This window comes from Equus caballus, chromosome 22 (assembly GCF_041296265.1).
Source record: "Equus caballus isolate H_3958 breed thoroughbred chromosome 22, TB-T2T, whole genome shotgun sequence".
Taxonomy (NCBI): Eukaryota; Metazoa; Chordata; class Mammalia; order Perissodactyla; family Equidae; genus Equus; species Equus caballus.
The window spans coordinates 5,271,006-5,285,394 of NC_091705.1; the positions used below are offsets into that span (position 1 = coordinate 5,271,006).

The 14,389-nt window shown below is 39.9% G+C and overlaps 1 protein-coding gene across 14 annotated transcripts in view; it reads left to right on the plus strand.

Moving 5' to 3' along the window:
• Positions 1 to 14,389, plus strand: part of RALGAPA2 (Ral GTPase activating protein catalytic subunit alpha 2) — a 323,293-nt gene that overhangs the window by 62,400 nt on the left and 246,504 nt on the right. For all 14 annotated transcript variants that reach the window (XM_070247008.1, XM_023626011.2, XM_023626010.2 and 11 more), the window contains 4 exons: positions 7,464 to 7,507; positions 9,116 to 9,293; positions 10,091 to 10,206; positions 13,349 to 13,487. In XM_070247008.1, the coding sequence (XP_070103109.1) occupies positions 7,464 to 7,507; positions 9,116 to 9,293; positions 10,091 to 10,206; positions 13,349 to 13,487 (477 nt within the window). The remainder of the gene's footprint in view (positions 1 to 7,463; positions 7,508 to 9,115; positions 9,294 to 10,090; positions 10,207 to 13,348; positions 13,488 to 14,389) is intronic.

The window sequence follows — 14,389 nt, forward strand, 5'->3', positions numbered from 1 at the left end:
TATATACTTAATGCTTGAATCAAATAAGCAAGTAAAGCTGTTTTAGGATAAGCGTATTTTTGCATGATTTGTCAAACTGGATAGAAGTTGGTGTTTGTACAGATCCACATCTCTTTTATGGTCATCTTCAGGCTTGATGTGCTTTGGAATCAGAATTTCTCATATTTTAGAAAGGCAGTGTGGTGTGTTGATATACAACGACCATTAGCGTGATGATATCACGTCCGTAGGTAACAGCCTAGGGGTCTGGGCGGTACCCTGTAACCCAGAGAGTTCTTATTTCTGTAGCCTAAGATGTGAGTATTCATCATCAGTGCGATAACTAAACCCCAAATAGCCTCAGTCAGGTTAGTCAGGTGTTGCTGCCACGTGAGTTCAGATCAGGTGAGGTCCTGTCCACTAAGGAATTACACAAAAGAAGCTTCAGTTTTCATGGGTTTTTGGGTTTTGAAATTGCTGATAAGGGATTATGGATTTGTAATTCTACACATTTTTTTTACGTGCTTCACTGCATGTATTCTTGCATTCTTCCCAGTTTATTTGGATTTGTGAAAACTGTTACCGTTTGTCACTCAAGGTCTTGTCCAAGTTAGTTGTAGAAGCTAAGAAACTATAAGGAAACACTAGATTTCAAAGGAAAGGAATGTGCCTTAAATATCTCTCTAACATTGGCATCTTCTGAAAAGCCTCTGAGACTAAGGCAGGAAGCTTTTTACTAGTCAGTACCTGACATTCCAGGTATCTAATATTCCTCACTTTAGGCTTTTTACAGTCTAGACATCTAGTATTCCTTACCCAATAGGAACAACACTGCTGGATAAACTTAGTAATTGAATGTTATTGCAGCTGCTAGTGGCCAAGGTACTCTGAAATATCGGGTTAGAATCTTGAAGCTTGGTTTGCCGCCACTGATTCAGTGTGCTTCCTGTCCTGCACTACAGATGACAGTGTTAGTAGGCGTAGAAACCTAACATCAGAGCAACTCCTGTATTCTGCTAGTCTTAACAGCTCTCAGACCTACCTGATAGCCACGTTTATCCTGAGAAGGAAGAAAATAACTTGAAACAGCAACTGCCAGTGTTTGAAGTCTGTTTCTTATCATGTCAACTTGTTTTGTTTGTAGCAAAGAGAGATACTCTATTTCTCTTAAAACTGTTTTTAGAGGGAAAAAAATAGTCTGTACGTTTCTCTTTGTTTAAGGTTTTTAATCCTGGCTCCTTGATACAAATCATTGAATGAGGAAGCGTATTTGAACTCTAAGTTTTGCCATGTGAAGTGAATACTGGTTCATTATTCCAAGCATCTAGAGATACTGCTTCAAGTGATGTTTGGAGAGTAAGAAGATCAGGGAAGTGGCTGACACAACACTCATGACTCTGTAATGTATACTAACCAGCTACTCAACTATTTGTAAATTTCCATTGTTGATTAAAATGGAAAAAATTGGTTTGTCAAACTATTCTTAAAGTGATTTTTAGGCCAGTCAGTCATGGTGGATGAAGGTGGCCGCTTGAAGTCTTATCTCTTTGCGATAATGAGAACTGACAGGGAGTGAGGAGATGACGAATGGCACATGAGCAAACCGGGAAATTTGGTGCAAGGGCAGTCAGTGGCACCCTTTCTTGTGCCCATGTGTTATCAGTACAGGACTCAAGTTACATGTGTGTTTGCTTTAAGAAGGTTTCCTGCTCACAAGCCTCTAGAAAGCAGATTTCCTGTCCCATTCAGTGTACAGTGCTGAATACAGAATACAGTATTGTTCATATGTGTTTTTATATATGTCATTATTAAATCTAGTTTGCTCAACTAGCTTTTTCTTATACATAGTATAAAAACTAAGTGCATAACTACACTGTAGATTTGTTTATGACTTTTTAAGAGTGTCCCTGGCTTTATGCCTTCGGCTCTTCAGTGGCCTCACATTGCCTGGGATGTAATGCATCCTCTGAGCAAACTCGGAGCAGCCTCGTTTCTCATTATACTGCTCCCTGGGCTCTAAGCTTTCCTCAGGAGCTTGTCTGACAGCCCTCCCTGGGGCCCTCACAGTCAGGCCGCCCCACAGTCCACTCTTCCTGAGGAAGCAGGTCTCCCCATCCACTTCACACTAAGACCCCTTCAGAGGGACATCACAGCCAGGCTGAGCTAAATCCAGTGACCCTGCATGTGTCTGTGTCCACCAGGGGTGGCTTGGCCTAGTGCCCCTTCAGCTCACTTGGTGTCTTCCCAGAGTCCTCTCTGGGGTGCTTTCACCATCATTGCTCTGTGTTTTTTCCCCTCCTTCCCCCTTCTTTGTGCTCTGCCCTCTGAAAGACCTCTTCTTGAGTTAAGCAACAGCCCTACAATTTCTGCCTCTTGCCTTCGTCTCCTTGGCTACTAAAACCTGGGTTTTCTTTGAGGCTCCTCTTCTCTCTCAGGGGTATGGGGATAAGATCGTCGTCCTTTTTTTTTCCTCCAAGGTCAATTCTAGACATCATTGACCACCCCCTCAGTGGAAATCTCTCTTCCTAGACTATGCCACCTTATCCCTCCTTGTTGCTGCCGTGTCTCTGATCTCCTGCTTACTTGCTTTTTTTCTTTTTTTTTAAATGGCTGAACCCTCTCCCAGTCCTTTTCTTTCATACCAAGTTACCCATCAGCCCCTTGACCCCCTCACCCTCTGTGATTTCCTGACTTCTCTTCTGGATCCTCATCATCATGCAGACCTCAGACCATAACCTCCATCCCTCTGATGTTGAACTCAGTCACTGCCAGGCCACCTGCTCTATTATTCTTTTGTTAAAAAAACAATTTTTTTAGAGTATAATTGACATACAATAAACTGTACATGTTTAAAATGTACATTTTGCTAAATTTCAACATAGGTATACACCTGTACAATCAAGATAATGAACATAGCCGTCACTCCCACAAGTTTTCTCTTGTTCCTTTCCCACTCTTCCCCAACTCACCCCCCAGTCCCCAGGCAACCACTGATCTGCTTTTTGTCACTATAGATTTGTTTGATTTTCTAGAGTTTTACAGAAATAGAATCGTGCAGTGTATACTCTTTTTTGTTTGTTTTTTTCACTCAATATAATTAGTTTGAGATTCATCTGTATTGGTGGATATGTTAATAGTTCATTCTTTTTTATTTCTGAGTTGTACAGTATTCTATTGTATGGATATACCATAGTTTATCTCTTCACTTGATAGGCATTTGAGTGGTTTCTAGTATTTCGCTACATATAAAGCTACTGTAAACATTTGTGTACAAGTCTGTATGAACATGCACTTTCGTATCTCTTGAGAATGGAGTGGCTGAATCATACACAGGCATATGTTTAAATGCCAGACTCTTTTCCAAAGTGGTTGCACCATTTTACATTCCTACCAGCAGTGTGAAGGTTCCAGGTACTCCACATTCTTGTCAATGGTTAGTATGATCAGCCCTTTTATTTTAGTGGTAGTGGTATCTCATTGTGGTTTTAATTTGCATTTCTCTAATGACTAATGATCTTGAGCATCTTTTCATGTGCTATTTGCCATCTGTATATCTTTGGTGAAGTGTATGTGATAATCTATTGCCTGTTTTTTTAAATTGAGTTGTTTTCTAAATATTGAATTTTGAGAGTTCTTTTCATGTTCCAGATATAAGTGCTTTATGAGATATATGAATTGGAAATATTTTCTTCCCATCTCTGGCTTGTCTTTTCATTTCCTTAATAGTGTTCTTCAGAGAGTCAAAATTTTTAATTTTAATAAAGCCCAATTTAACAGTTTTTCGTTTATGGATTATGCATTTGGTGTCCTGTCTAAGGAAATTTTGCCACTCAGGATCACAGTGATCTTCACCTGTCTTTTTTTCTAGAAGTTCTATTTAGGTGCTTGATCCATTTTGAGAAATTTTTTGTTTATTTCACATGCTTAGTGTAGATGTGGCAGTGCGGAAAGTTCTGTGCTCCTGTTCCCCGGCAGCTTTGAGCAGACCTTGCACCCCACCAGCCCAGAGGGTCTCTGTGTTCCTGCCCCTTCCCTGGTGGTGTTCTGCCATTGCTTGTTAATTGATTCGAGGCATGATACACAAAGGGAGCTTTCAAAGAATTAAATACAGTTTTATAATGTGAAAGTTAGATTTGAAATATCTTTGTGAACTTATGGCCTTCAAAATATCTTTAAAAGATTGCTACTTCATCAGGAGAAATTGTCAAGCATGGCACTTCTCACAATTGAAAAAGGAGATAAACAAAGAAGTAGATTTTTAAAATATTGATGAATTTGCTTCCATTAAATCCAGGAAAATAAAATTATAATATACTCTGTGTTACAAATAAAATGTTTAGACTAATGTGAGTTTTAATACCTTTTGACTTTTCAGTATTGAGCCTTTAAATTTTTTAATATTTTTTCAACTACTTTAATGTTCTGGAAAGATAAAAAGACATGAAACCATATAGATAGGGATACACATTTTTCCTTTTACCTCAGGCTCCAGTGTGGCTCAGCTCAACACTGGTACTTACTTAAAATTTTAATATTGTTCATCATGGGTTTTTTGCACTGATTTTTTTTTGTTTGTTTTTTAAAAGCTATTGCGTTAAAATATTATTTGATTACTGAGTTTTTTGGTGCCCTCTTAAATTTTGTGCAGAGCCCTCCCTCTTCTCATCCTAGTTCCTGTCCTGGTAGTCTTACTGCCGCCTCAAAAGTAGTAAGATTTATGGGGCTGGCCCCGTGGCCGAGTGGTTAAGTTCTCGCGCTCCGCTGCAGGTGGCCCAGTGTTTCGTTGGTTTGAATCCTGGGCGCGGACATGGCACTGCTCATCAAACCACGCTGAGGCAGCGTCCCACATGCTACAAGTAGAAGGACCCACAACGAAGAATATACAACTACGTACCGGGGGGCTTTGGGGAGAAAAAGGAAAAAATAAAATCTTTAAAAAAAAAACAAAGTAGTAAGATTTATGTTCAAAGGATATTTATTGTTAAAATACAATAAAAGTTAGCCAATAGAAGTTAGAGTTTCATAGAATCAGTCCAACGAATTAGATTTTATTTACTAGTTTATTTATTTTTTTCACTTGAGTAAATGTAATGACAACCAGTAGGGTTGAAGAGGCACATAAAAGAGATGGGGTGGGTATGATCATAGTTTGGATGAAGAGTTTAAAAATCCAAACAGGAATGATATATATAGAGAAATTTCTGAGATTAAAATGAAAAGGATTTCATAATGGTAAAGTTAGAGTAGAAATATCTTTGTGAACTTAAGGTCTTAGGGAATACCCGAAGTGGCCAGGCAAGGCTCTCAGGTACTTCTCACCAGTTCTCATGTTGAAACCCTCTGCTATGTACCCCCACTGCACAAATTTTTCTTTCCAGTATTGTTCTTGTTTAAAAAGAGTTCCTTAGAGAATAGTTGATGTCCTATCTTCTGAGGAAAATGTGCTTTCCATGTACCAGACACTGTTCTAAGCATTTATATATATTAACTCATTTAAACCTCATTACAATTCTCTATGGTAGACACTGGTATTATCCCATTTTACAGAGGAGAAAACTCAGATGTGGTGAAATTAAGTAACTGACCCAGATTACTCAGTAAACACAGAACCTAGATTTGAACCCTAGCAGTCTGCCTCCCAAATCTGGCTTATAACTGCTAAACTGTACTGCTTCACATGTACAAGAGTTTCTGAGTACAAGAGAATGGAATAGATCAAATATATATGTATTAGTTTTCTATTGCTGCTGTAGCAAATTACCAGATTAATTTCAAAAAGTTGGGGATTCTTGACAGATACGGGACATAGGTTCTGTATGTCTTTTTCTAAAGTCTATTCTTTTTCTGTGTATTTTTCTCCTCCCTGTGTAGGGAAGAGTTGGTATAGACAACTATGGGTAGGTTAAAAGTTAAAAATGTTGGACCCATTCCAAGAAGGGGAAAGACTGACAAGCCTCAGCAGTCGCACCCAGTGATCAGGAGAAAGTGTTCCCCAGAATATGTTGCAAGATGATGGATTTGCCAGATGTTTGGGAGGAGAACTGTCTGTGTAGACTTTATCCCGAGTCTCCTGGGAGGTGAAGTGTCTGTTGGCCCTGCCAAGCGTCATGAGGTCCACATAGGCCTAAGGAAGCAAATACTGAGCTGAGGCAGAATGGACTTTTTCCAAGAATGGATGAATGTGGAGACAAGGGGCAAGACCCTAAGTTGAAGAAAGGTGTGGGATAAAACAGTCCTTGAGCACAGGCACTTGAACCTTAGCTATGAGAGAGCCCAGCCTGCTAAATACTGACTCTAGACCAAAAAATACTGGGCGTGGTTTGGTGACTGGAGAAGAAGAGGGAAGAGGGCACTTTAACTTCCTTACTCAGCAAACCAGTAATGTGTTAATGCTGTAACCTAGTCATGACAATGGTGAATTTCCACTGAGCCCCCGTGTTAGGTATTATAAACAGTACAGCAGTTAGAAAAGGTTCCTTCAGGTAACCAGTGATTTTGTTCTGGCTAATGAATTCCTAAAATGTATGCATTTAACTGACATGCATGTATCTGTCGACATAGATGTGACCTGTAGCAATCGTTGAGACACTGCCTCTATTTCTTGGTGCAACATGTCTTTGAAATAGGTTGGTGGAGTAAATGTGATGTGATATTCAGTTTTTAAAAATTGCACAAAACTTTGCATCAGGAGATCTAATAACTTTTTTCCTCAAAATTTGATTGGGAGAAAAGATTTTCTTGCTTAAGACTTTCAATATATTTTTATTTCAAAGATTACTTCCCTTTCTTGAAGTTAAGATCCCGTTTAGAGTCTGCATATGATATTTAGGTGGGGTTGCCAAGCCATCTCCATATTAAGGGCATGAACACACTTATAGAGTAATAGGTACTATGTTTCCATCCTCAGAAGAGAGACTTTCCTCAGTGCAGTGGGACACACCACCAGTTTTTGCAGTTGGCTGGTGTAGTTTTGAGTAAACCTCGATTCCCTCTCCTTGACAAGTGACCAGAGTGCTCTGCTAGGTGATTTATTGATGGACCGAACCCATAAATGTGGTCGTCATTGCAAGGAGAGAAACGTGATGTCCGGAATATTTGTAAAATGTTCTTGTAAAAGTGTTTTATGAGTGGTGGTTTTATATTATTTTTACTTTTAGAGATTTTAAAAATCATTCATTTTATGCTTGACAAGAGATATGTGCACATAATCCACTGTGGGCATTTGGCTTACCTTAATATCAATCATTTTGACTCTTTTAAAAGAATTTTGAAGAGGTTCATACTTAAAGTACTTTTATCTTAAATATGTCTCTCCCTCTATGACATTGCTTTGCTTCTGAAGGTCAGCTTTCTTCCTTTTATTTTTTAAAAATTATATGTTTTTTCACAAGTACACTTTTTCTTTGTAAAACTGATCTTTTAAAAATAGATCTTAAATATGCTTTCATATACTCCATTTCTAATTCATTGTTTTAAATTTTCAGGCTCAACTTTAAAGAAGCTTCTACACACTGGAAATTCTATTAAGGTATTTATTTTAAAAGAAAATGTAATGGCATTTTTTCATTACCCTTTAATTTATTAATGCCATAAAGTGACAAAATTAGACCATTTTGGAAAAAAACTGTAAAAATCACTTAGTTTTTTATTTTTAATAGAGATATTGTATGACAAATATTGTTAGAGTTTTTATTCTTGTATTGTAACTTATTGTGATAGACATTTTAAATATTGTTAGGAGAAAGCGGCTTGGGTTTAGAGTTTGGAGTTTGGAGTTCTGAGTTGTCATTTTGATTCTGCTGTGTACAGCTCAGGAACCACGGGCAAGGTGCTAACTGCTCCTGTTCCATTATCGGAAAAGGGAAGAGGTTGAACCGGTTCCTCTCTCAGCTTGAAAGCTAACGTGCCTAATTCTGTCCACCCCAGTAGTTATTTTCCCTGCTTGGGGAGAGGAGGACAGTGTCAGTGGGTGTGGAGGTTTATGCAGAGCAATGGTGAGTCCACAGCATGTCTGAAAGTGCACTGTATAATCCACATGAGGAAGCACTGTCACCAGACAGGGTGTCTATCTTGGTGTAATTGACTTCTGTGGGGAGTCAGCCAAACTTTTTTTTCTTTTCTTTCTTTCTTTTTTTTTTTTTGCCTCTCTTGGCTTTCCTGCAGAGCCTTGCAGAGCCTTTCCTTGCAGAGTGTTTGGCTTGAACACTTGCTCTGGAGGAATCCGCACCACCTGGGTGTAATTGAAAAGCTATCAGGCAGTCCGTCAATTGCCTACATTTGGAGCTTTCTACATCTTTCAGCCGCATCTGACGGTTTTTCATCTCTTTTGCTTATTTAACTTCCTTTATTGACATTATCTTTTCAGCCATTTAGGAATATAGAAATGGAAGTACCTGTGTTTATGAATTCTAGGAATGGGATGAAGTTGAAAGTAAATGTAGAAGAGGAAAAATAACACATCTGCCTATCGGAATGTTTTCTACCAGGGGATGCCGACCATTCGGAGCACAGTGACGATGTTGGAGAGAGTAGAGACATAAGGCAGGGAAGCTGAGAGCTGCCCTATCCCAGTGAGCCAGGTCTTCATGGTCTTATTTAGCTCCAGGTGTTCTGATTTTCAAGAACGTGATACAAAGCATAGTGTAAATTCGGAGGCGGATTATCCTTGCATTGTTTTCATGGATAATTGAGCATTGATGATATGGGCACTGTTGCCCGATGGAATAAAATACTATTAATAGGAAATATGTAGCGCTTAGCATGAGTCAGGCACTGTTTTAACTCACTTAATCCTACACCAGAACTTTGTCGTAAATTCTGTTATTATCCCTATTTTACAGATAGGGAGACTAAGGCACAGAGAAGTTAAGTGGTTCTCCATGGGTCACAGCTAAGCTAGAAAGTGGCAGAACCTGCATTTGAACCCAGGCTCTCTGGCTCCAGAACCCAAGCTCTTAACTCTTGTGCTGCATTGCAGCATCCTTGCTTACTTGTCACTAAGTGAAAAACTTGGTGCGATACTTTAACAATGCCTTTAACTTCTAGTTTTTCTTTCTCAGAACTGATGCTAAGTTGCAATGCATTTCTACAAATACACGTAAGTATTTAATTTCATTACCTTTAATTTTATTTTTAGATAAGATGTGAAGGAATCAGACTGTTTCTTTTGTGGCTTCAAGCACTTCAGACAAACTGTGCCGAAGAGCAGGTGCTGATTTTTGCTTGCCTCGTGCCTGGTTTCCCAGCGATCATGTCATCTAGAGGGCCCTGCACGCTGGAGACACTCATCAATCCTAGCCCTAGTGCGGCTGATGGTGAGTAATGTTAACCATCTTACAGGCTGAAATAACTCTTCGAGTTACATTGAAGAATTCCTTGGTTTGTCATTTTCCTGAATAGAATTCTTGATTTCATAGATAGGTTCTGAAGAGGAATTATTCCCTATTTCTATTCACAGTAGATTCTTAGAAACATTAGAATTGAAAAGACTTGGAGCCTATTTTATATGAAATGATGACAGGAGAAATTTACTGAAGTGATAGGAACAGGAATGGAAAGGAGGAGATAAATGTTGGCAATAGCAGAAAGTAGAAACACATGGTATGTCTGGAATGCTTTTGTGGTGATTTAAATTTGCTATCCAAAACTTCTGTCTGTTGTCCTCATCACTGTTGTTTCATAAGTGGATGTAAGTGTTCTCACAGGCTCTTTGTTGCCAGCTGTGTATTTTCATGCAGCATTCATGGAAGGACAGTAGTGGCCTCATGGGACTATTAATGGCAGCCATTTGTGTCCTGTGAGTTTTCAAGGAACTTGCCTGTTAGGGCCATTGATTGATTGCTGCTCATCACTTTATTGCCCACTGACAGATATTTGATCTTAGGCTGACTGAGGTGGAATTTGAAAGCAGTGAAAATGGTCCAGTGGGAGAGGTGGCTTTGTGGGCATCTGTACCATTTTTCCAAGCCCTTCGTGTACACTGGCTTGGAGTTCATTCTGAGGAGTTCCAATGGATGGGTAGATGCATTTTAATAGAGGCCTCTTTTTTTTTTAAAACCCCATTTAAAATTTAACTTTGCCGAGAGAGCTCTCATTGTTTTCCACTCTGCAGCAAAGATATATCCAGAAGAAATTACTCCACTCCTGCCAGCCGTATCAGGGGAAAAGATTGCTGAGGACCAAACGTGCTTTTTTCTTCAAATACTGTTGAAATATATGGTTATTCAGGTAAGAGCAAAATTGTAGATAATTCAATGATAGTCTTATTCTCGGTAGGAAAAAGAAAACCTGCCTCTTTTCTTCCCATTTGTTCATATTTTGTTTTTTTGCTTTTTTTTGAGGTTGTTTTGTGTGATGTTTCACTAATCATAGAGTATGTGCCAGGTCACTTCAGCAAAGGCCGGGCATACATACTGTTTTGTGTGAGTGTGTATATAAAGGAAAAAATTCAGTTCTCCATCTGGGTGTATCCTTTACTTTCATATTATTACCACATTCACAAGAACACTTCACTTCTGACGCTTCTAGTCAGGAAATGCATGGGTTTTTTTTCCCAACACCAAGCAAATCTCTGTGATACCAGCTGGGTGTTATACCGTTTAACTCAATTCTGACACTGTCTATCTGGAGATAGCATCAGATCCCACAAGTTAAGGGCTCAGTCCCATAAGACTGTTCCCACCCCATTCAGATGCCAATTGCAAGTAGCAGGTCCTAGGTTACTCACAACTTCTGTTATTAGACTTGGTTACAAATCAGAGTTTCCCATGACTCCCTCCTCAGATTGGATTAATTTGCTAGAGCAGCTCACAGAACTCAGGGAAACATTACATTTACCAGTTTATTAGAGGATATGATAGTATATGATAAAGGATACTAATGAGCAGCCAGATGAAGAGATACATAGGGCGAGGTCTGGGAGGGTCCCGAGTGCAGGAGCTTCTGTCCTCATGGAATTGGGGTGCATCACCCACCTGAGAGCTCCCTGAAACCTCTGCTATTGAGATTTGATGGAGGCTTCCTCACGTAGGCATTACCAATTAACTCCATTTCCAGCCCCTCACCCCTATCTGGAGAAACTGGAGGGGTGCTGAAAATTCCAACTTCTTATCATGGCTTGGTCTTTCTGGTGACCAGCCCCATCCAGGAACCCATTCAGAGTCACCTCATTAGAACAAAAGATGCTCCTAATGCTCTTGTCACTTAGGGATTTACAGGGGTTTTAGGGCTCTATGCCAGGAACCGGGGGGAGAGACCAATATGTATATTTTCTATTATCTCATAGTGTATGAAACTATTTTTGCCTCCTTATTGCTTCCCTAACCCTGATCTCTATGCCTGCGAGACAGGACGGAGAAGGAGGCAGGCCCAGAGGTTGAAAGGGTGGCTCAGGAATAGGCAGGGCAGGCAGGGAGGTTTGAACAAAAGTATGTGTAATTATTTCATCGTGCCATCAGCAGAGGCCTGCTTTGTGTTACGTATTCCTTTCTATTGTATTTACCAACTGGAATAATACAATCTCTGAACTTATTTTAGAATGAAAGCTCCTGTTTCCACCCCCAGCCCTGGCCCACTTCAATTCAGAAGTCTGCAGGGGGATGCAGAAGAGGGGCGCACGGGAATACAGAACTAAAATCATTGGTTTATGATTTCCTTAGGTGATTTATGTCTCTTGGTCTATATTTCTGAGCATAATATGGTTCAAAAAAATGCTACTGAATTCATCTCTCTTAGCAAACACTTCTCTCATCCCTTAGTTCCTCCTGGGAAGAGTCCAGTCTCTGTCCTCCCCTTCACAGCCAAGTTTGTTGACATAATAATCTCTGCCAAGTGCACTTCCTCACCTGGTGTTCCTTTGACACTCACTGTTACCTGCCTGTCACTGCTAAGAAGGAGGCCCAAGACCGTGAAGGGGATCTGGTGGTCACGTCCAGGGGAAGGACATGCTTCACTTTCTGCTGTATTGAATCTGTCAGCTGGTTTGACAGTGACTGCCCCTCCTTCATGAGATTCTCTCCTCCCGTGATATTTTTTTCTGGCTTTTCTCCTCCCTTTCTTTTATTCTTTTCAGTTTTCTTTAGGGGACAGTGTTTCTCTCTGCTGTCCCTTAGGATTCAGTCCTTGGCTTCCCTTTTTCACTGCTCTGTCCGGGTGATCTCTTCTGCTCTTCTCTCCCCTGGTTCCGTTAGCCAGCACCAGAAACACAAGGACTCTAAAATCCTGAGAGCTGACTGGGGTATTCTGTTGTCTTCTGGAAGCCCCCATTTTAGCTCTATCGGCCCGTTCTATGTGCATCTCAAATTTTATTTGTCCAGAAGTGGTAGAGCATTCCATCTGTCCCAGGAGATCAGCATAGAGTATCTAGAACTTGGATGTGTTGGGGGACTTGGGTGTTTATTCTAGATGTGTCACTAATAAGCTGTGTGACCTTGGATAAGACACGTAATCTCCAGGATTCCAGTAGAAGAAGGATGCCATTGATAGAGGGTAGAGGTTTTAATGCAGACTGTGAATCACCTAAATTGTGTACAGAATTGTACGTGCGTGTCCATCCTTCTGTCCTTCCCTCACCTGTCTGCTGAGGTGAGTCCTCAGAGCAGAGTTTCTCTCTTGGCTCACCCTGGAGAACTTCTGACAGGTTGCAGACACTGAGCCCCTCTGCCGCAGGGGCGGCCAAAGCCCCTCGTCCCTTTACCTCAGGTGCTGCACAAATGTCATCATTTTCTAAGTGGGCTGTATCATGAAGGAATTGGGAAGTTTGCTTTAGAGTGCTCTGGGGTCTAGCAAGTATTAAGAACCACTAACAGGTGTAGCTGGACTGGCAGGCTTGGTTTATCTTAGCCTGTGGATTGCTTTTAATGAGGAAAATGCGCTTTACAAGGTTCCATAGCTTTGCCTTTTGATATTGATTTTGCATGTAGGTAACATTGGATGAAATCCTTGCTAGGGGTTGTTTCCGTAATTCCTGCTTGTTATAAATGGCCTTTTTTGAGTTTAAAAAAATAAAAGCATCTGATTACATCTAACTAAACATTTTAAGGCACAAGGAATGTGACATCATTACACAGAACGTGTGGGAAGAAATGTGGGCGTGATGCAGTAGAGCAAGTTCAAAAGATATGCCGTCACTGGGTCATTTTTTTTTAATACTCAGTAAAAATGCTGTTTTTAACATAGTTACCATTTTGTTTTAAAGTATTCATTCTCATCATCTTTTGAGTTTTAAGCTATGATTTCGTTACATGATTGTCAATGTTATAAAGTTTTTTATTTAGGATAGGAATTTTAATAGTATAAGAGCATTTCAGTTTAGTATACATTAATTTGAAATGTAAATATACATGTGTTCTTCTCCACTTATTATCCAAAGGCTGCAAGCTTGGAGTGGAAGAATAAGGAGAATCAAGATACTGGTTTTAAATTTCTTTTTACATTGTTTCGAAAGTATTATCTTCCTCATTTATTTCCATCATTTACTAAGTTAACAAACATCTACAAACCTGTGCTTGGTAAGTACTGATTGAGCCATGTATAAAGGATGTCCATAGGGAGGCTGTACAGTCTCTTTCAGAGAGACCTTTGTATTCTGAAAGTAAAATAGTCATTTTATTCCTATATTTAAAGATAACTTTATTGTAAGAGGTTTAAGGTTTTCTAATAAATGATTTTAACTATTTGTACAAACTAAGATGTACCTCAGCTCACAGCAATAAGGAGAAACTGTGGCTCCTATACTTAGAAATAATTTGAAATGTATTATGATTCTTTGGTGTAATTATATTTAAAATCGTTTTTTTTTTAAAGATTTTATTTTTCCTTTTTTCTCCCAAAGTCCCCCGGTACATAGTTGTGTATTATTTTAGTTGTGGGTCCTTCTAGTTGTGGCATGTGGGATGCCACCTCAGCATGGCTTGATTAGCGGTGCCATGTCCGAGCCCAGGATTCGAACTGGTGAAACCCTGGGCCGCCGAAGCAGAGCACGTGAACTTAACCACTCGGCCATGGGGCCGGCCCCTAAAATCTTTTAATGTCAAAAATAAGCTTGCATTTCCTTAAGTCCTCTCTTAGAGTGGTGGGATATGGTGACCCCAGACCTTGCTCATTGGCCAGGCAGGCCAGCCCAGGCCGCATAGCTGCACACAGTAAGCCCTTACTTTTATATTGGATCTTTTATCCAGCAGGTTCTACTTACAGCTGCTTATGAAAGGACAGATGTTTGGGCAATTGGGTAACCCAGGGACAGTAAGCCCCAGAGGGGAAAGAAACATCAGAGAATTTCCAATTTAGCTCCTAAAGTTTTCCTTCTATAAGCAATGAAGACTCATAAGACAGAAGCATTCCTTAGATTTGTGGAGGTGGGGGGGCAAATCTTCCTGTCCTTGTTATTTTGAAGCAGGTTAAATTAGTTAAA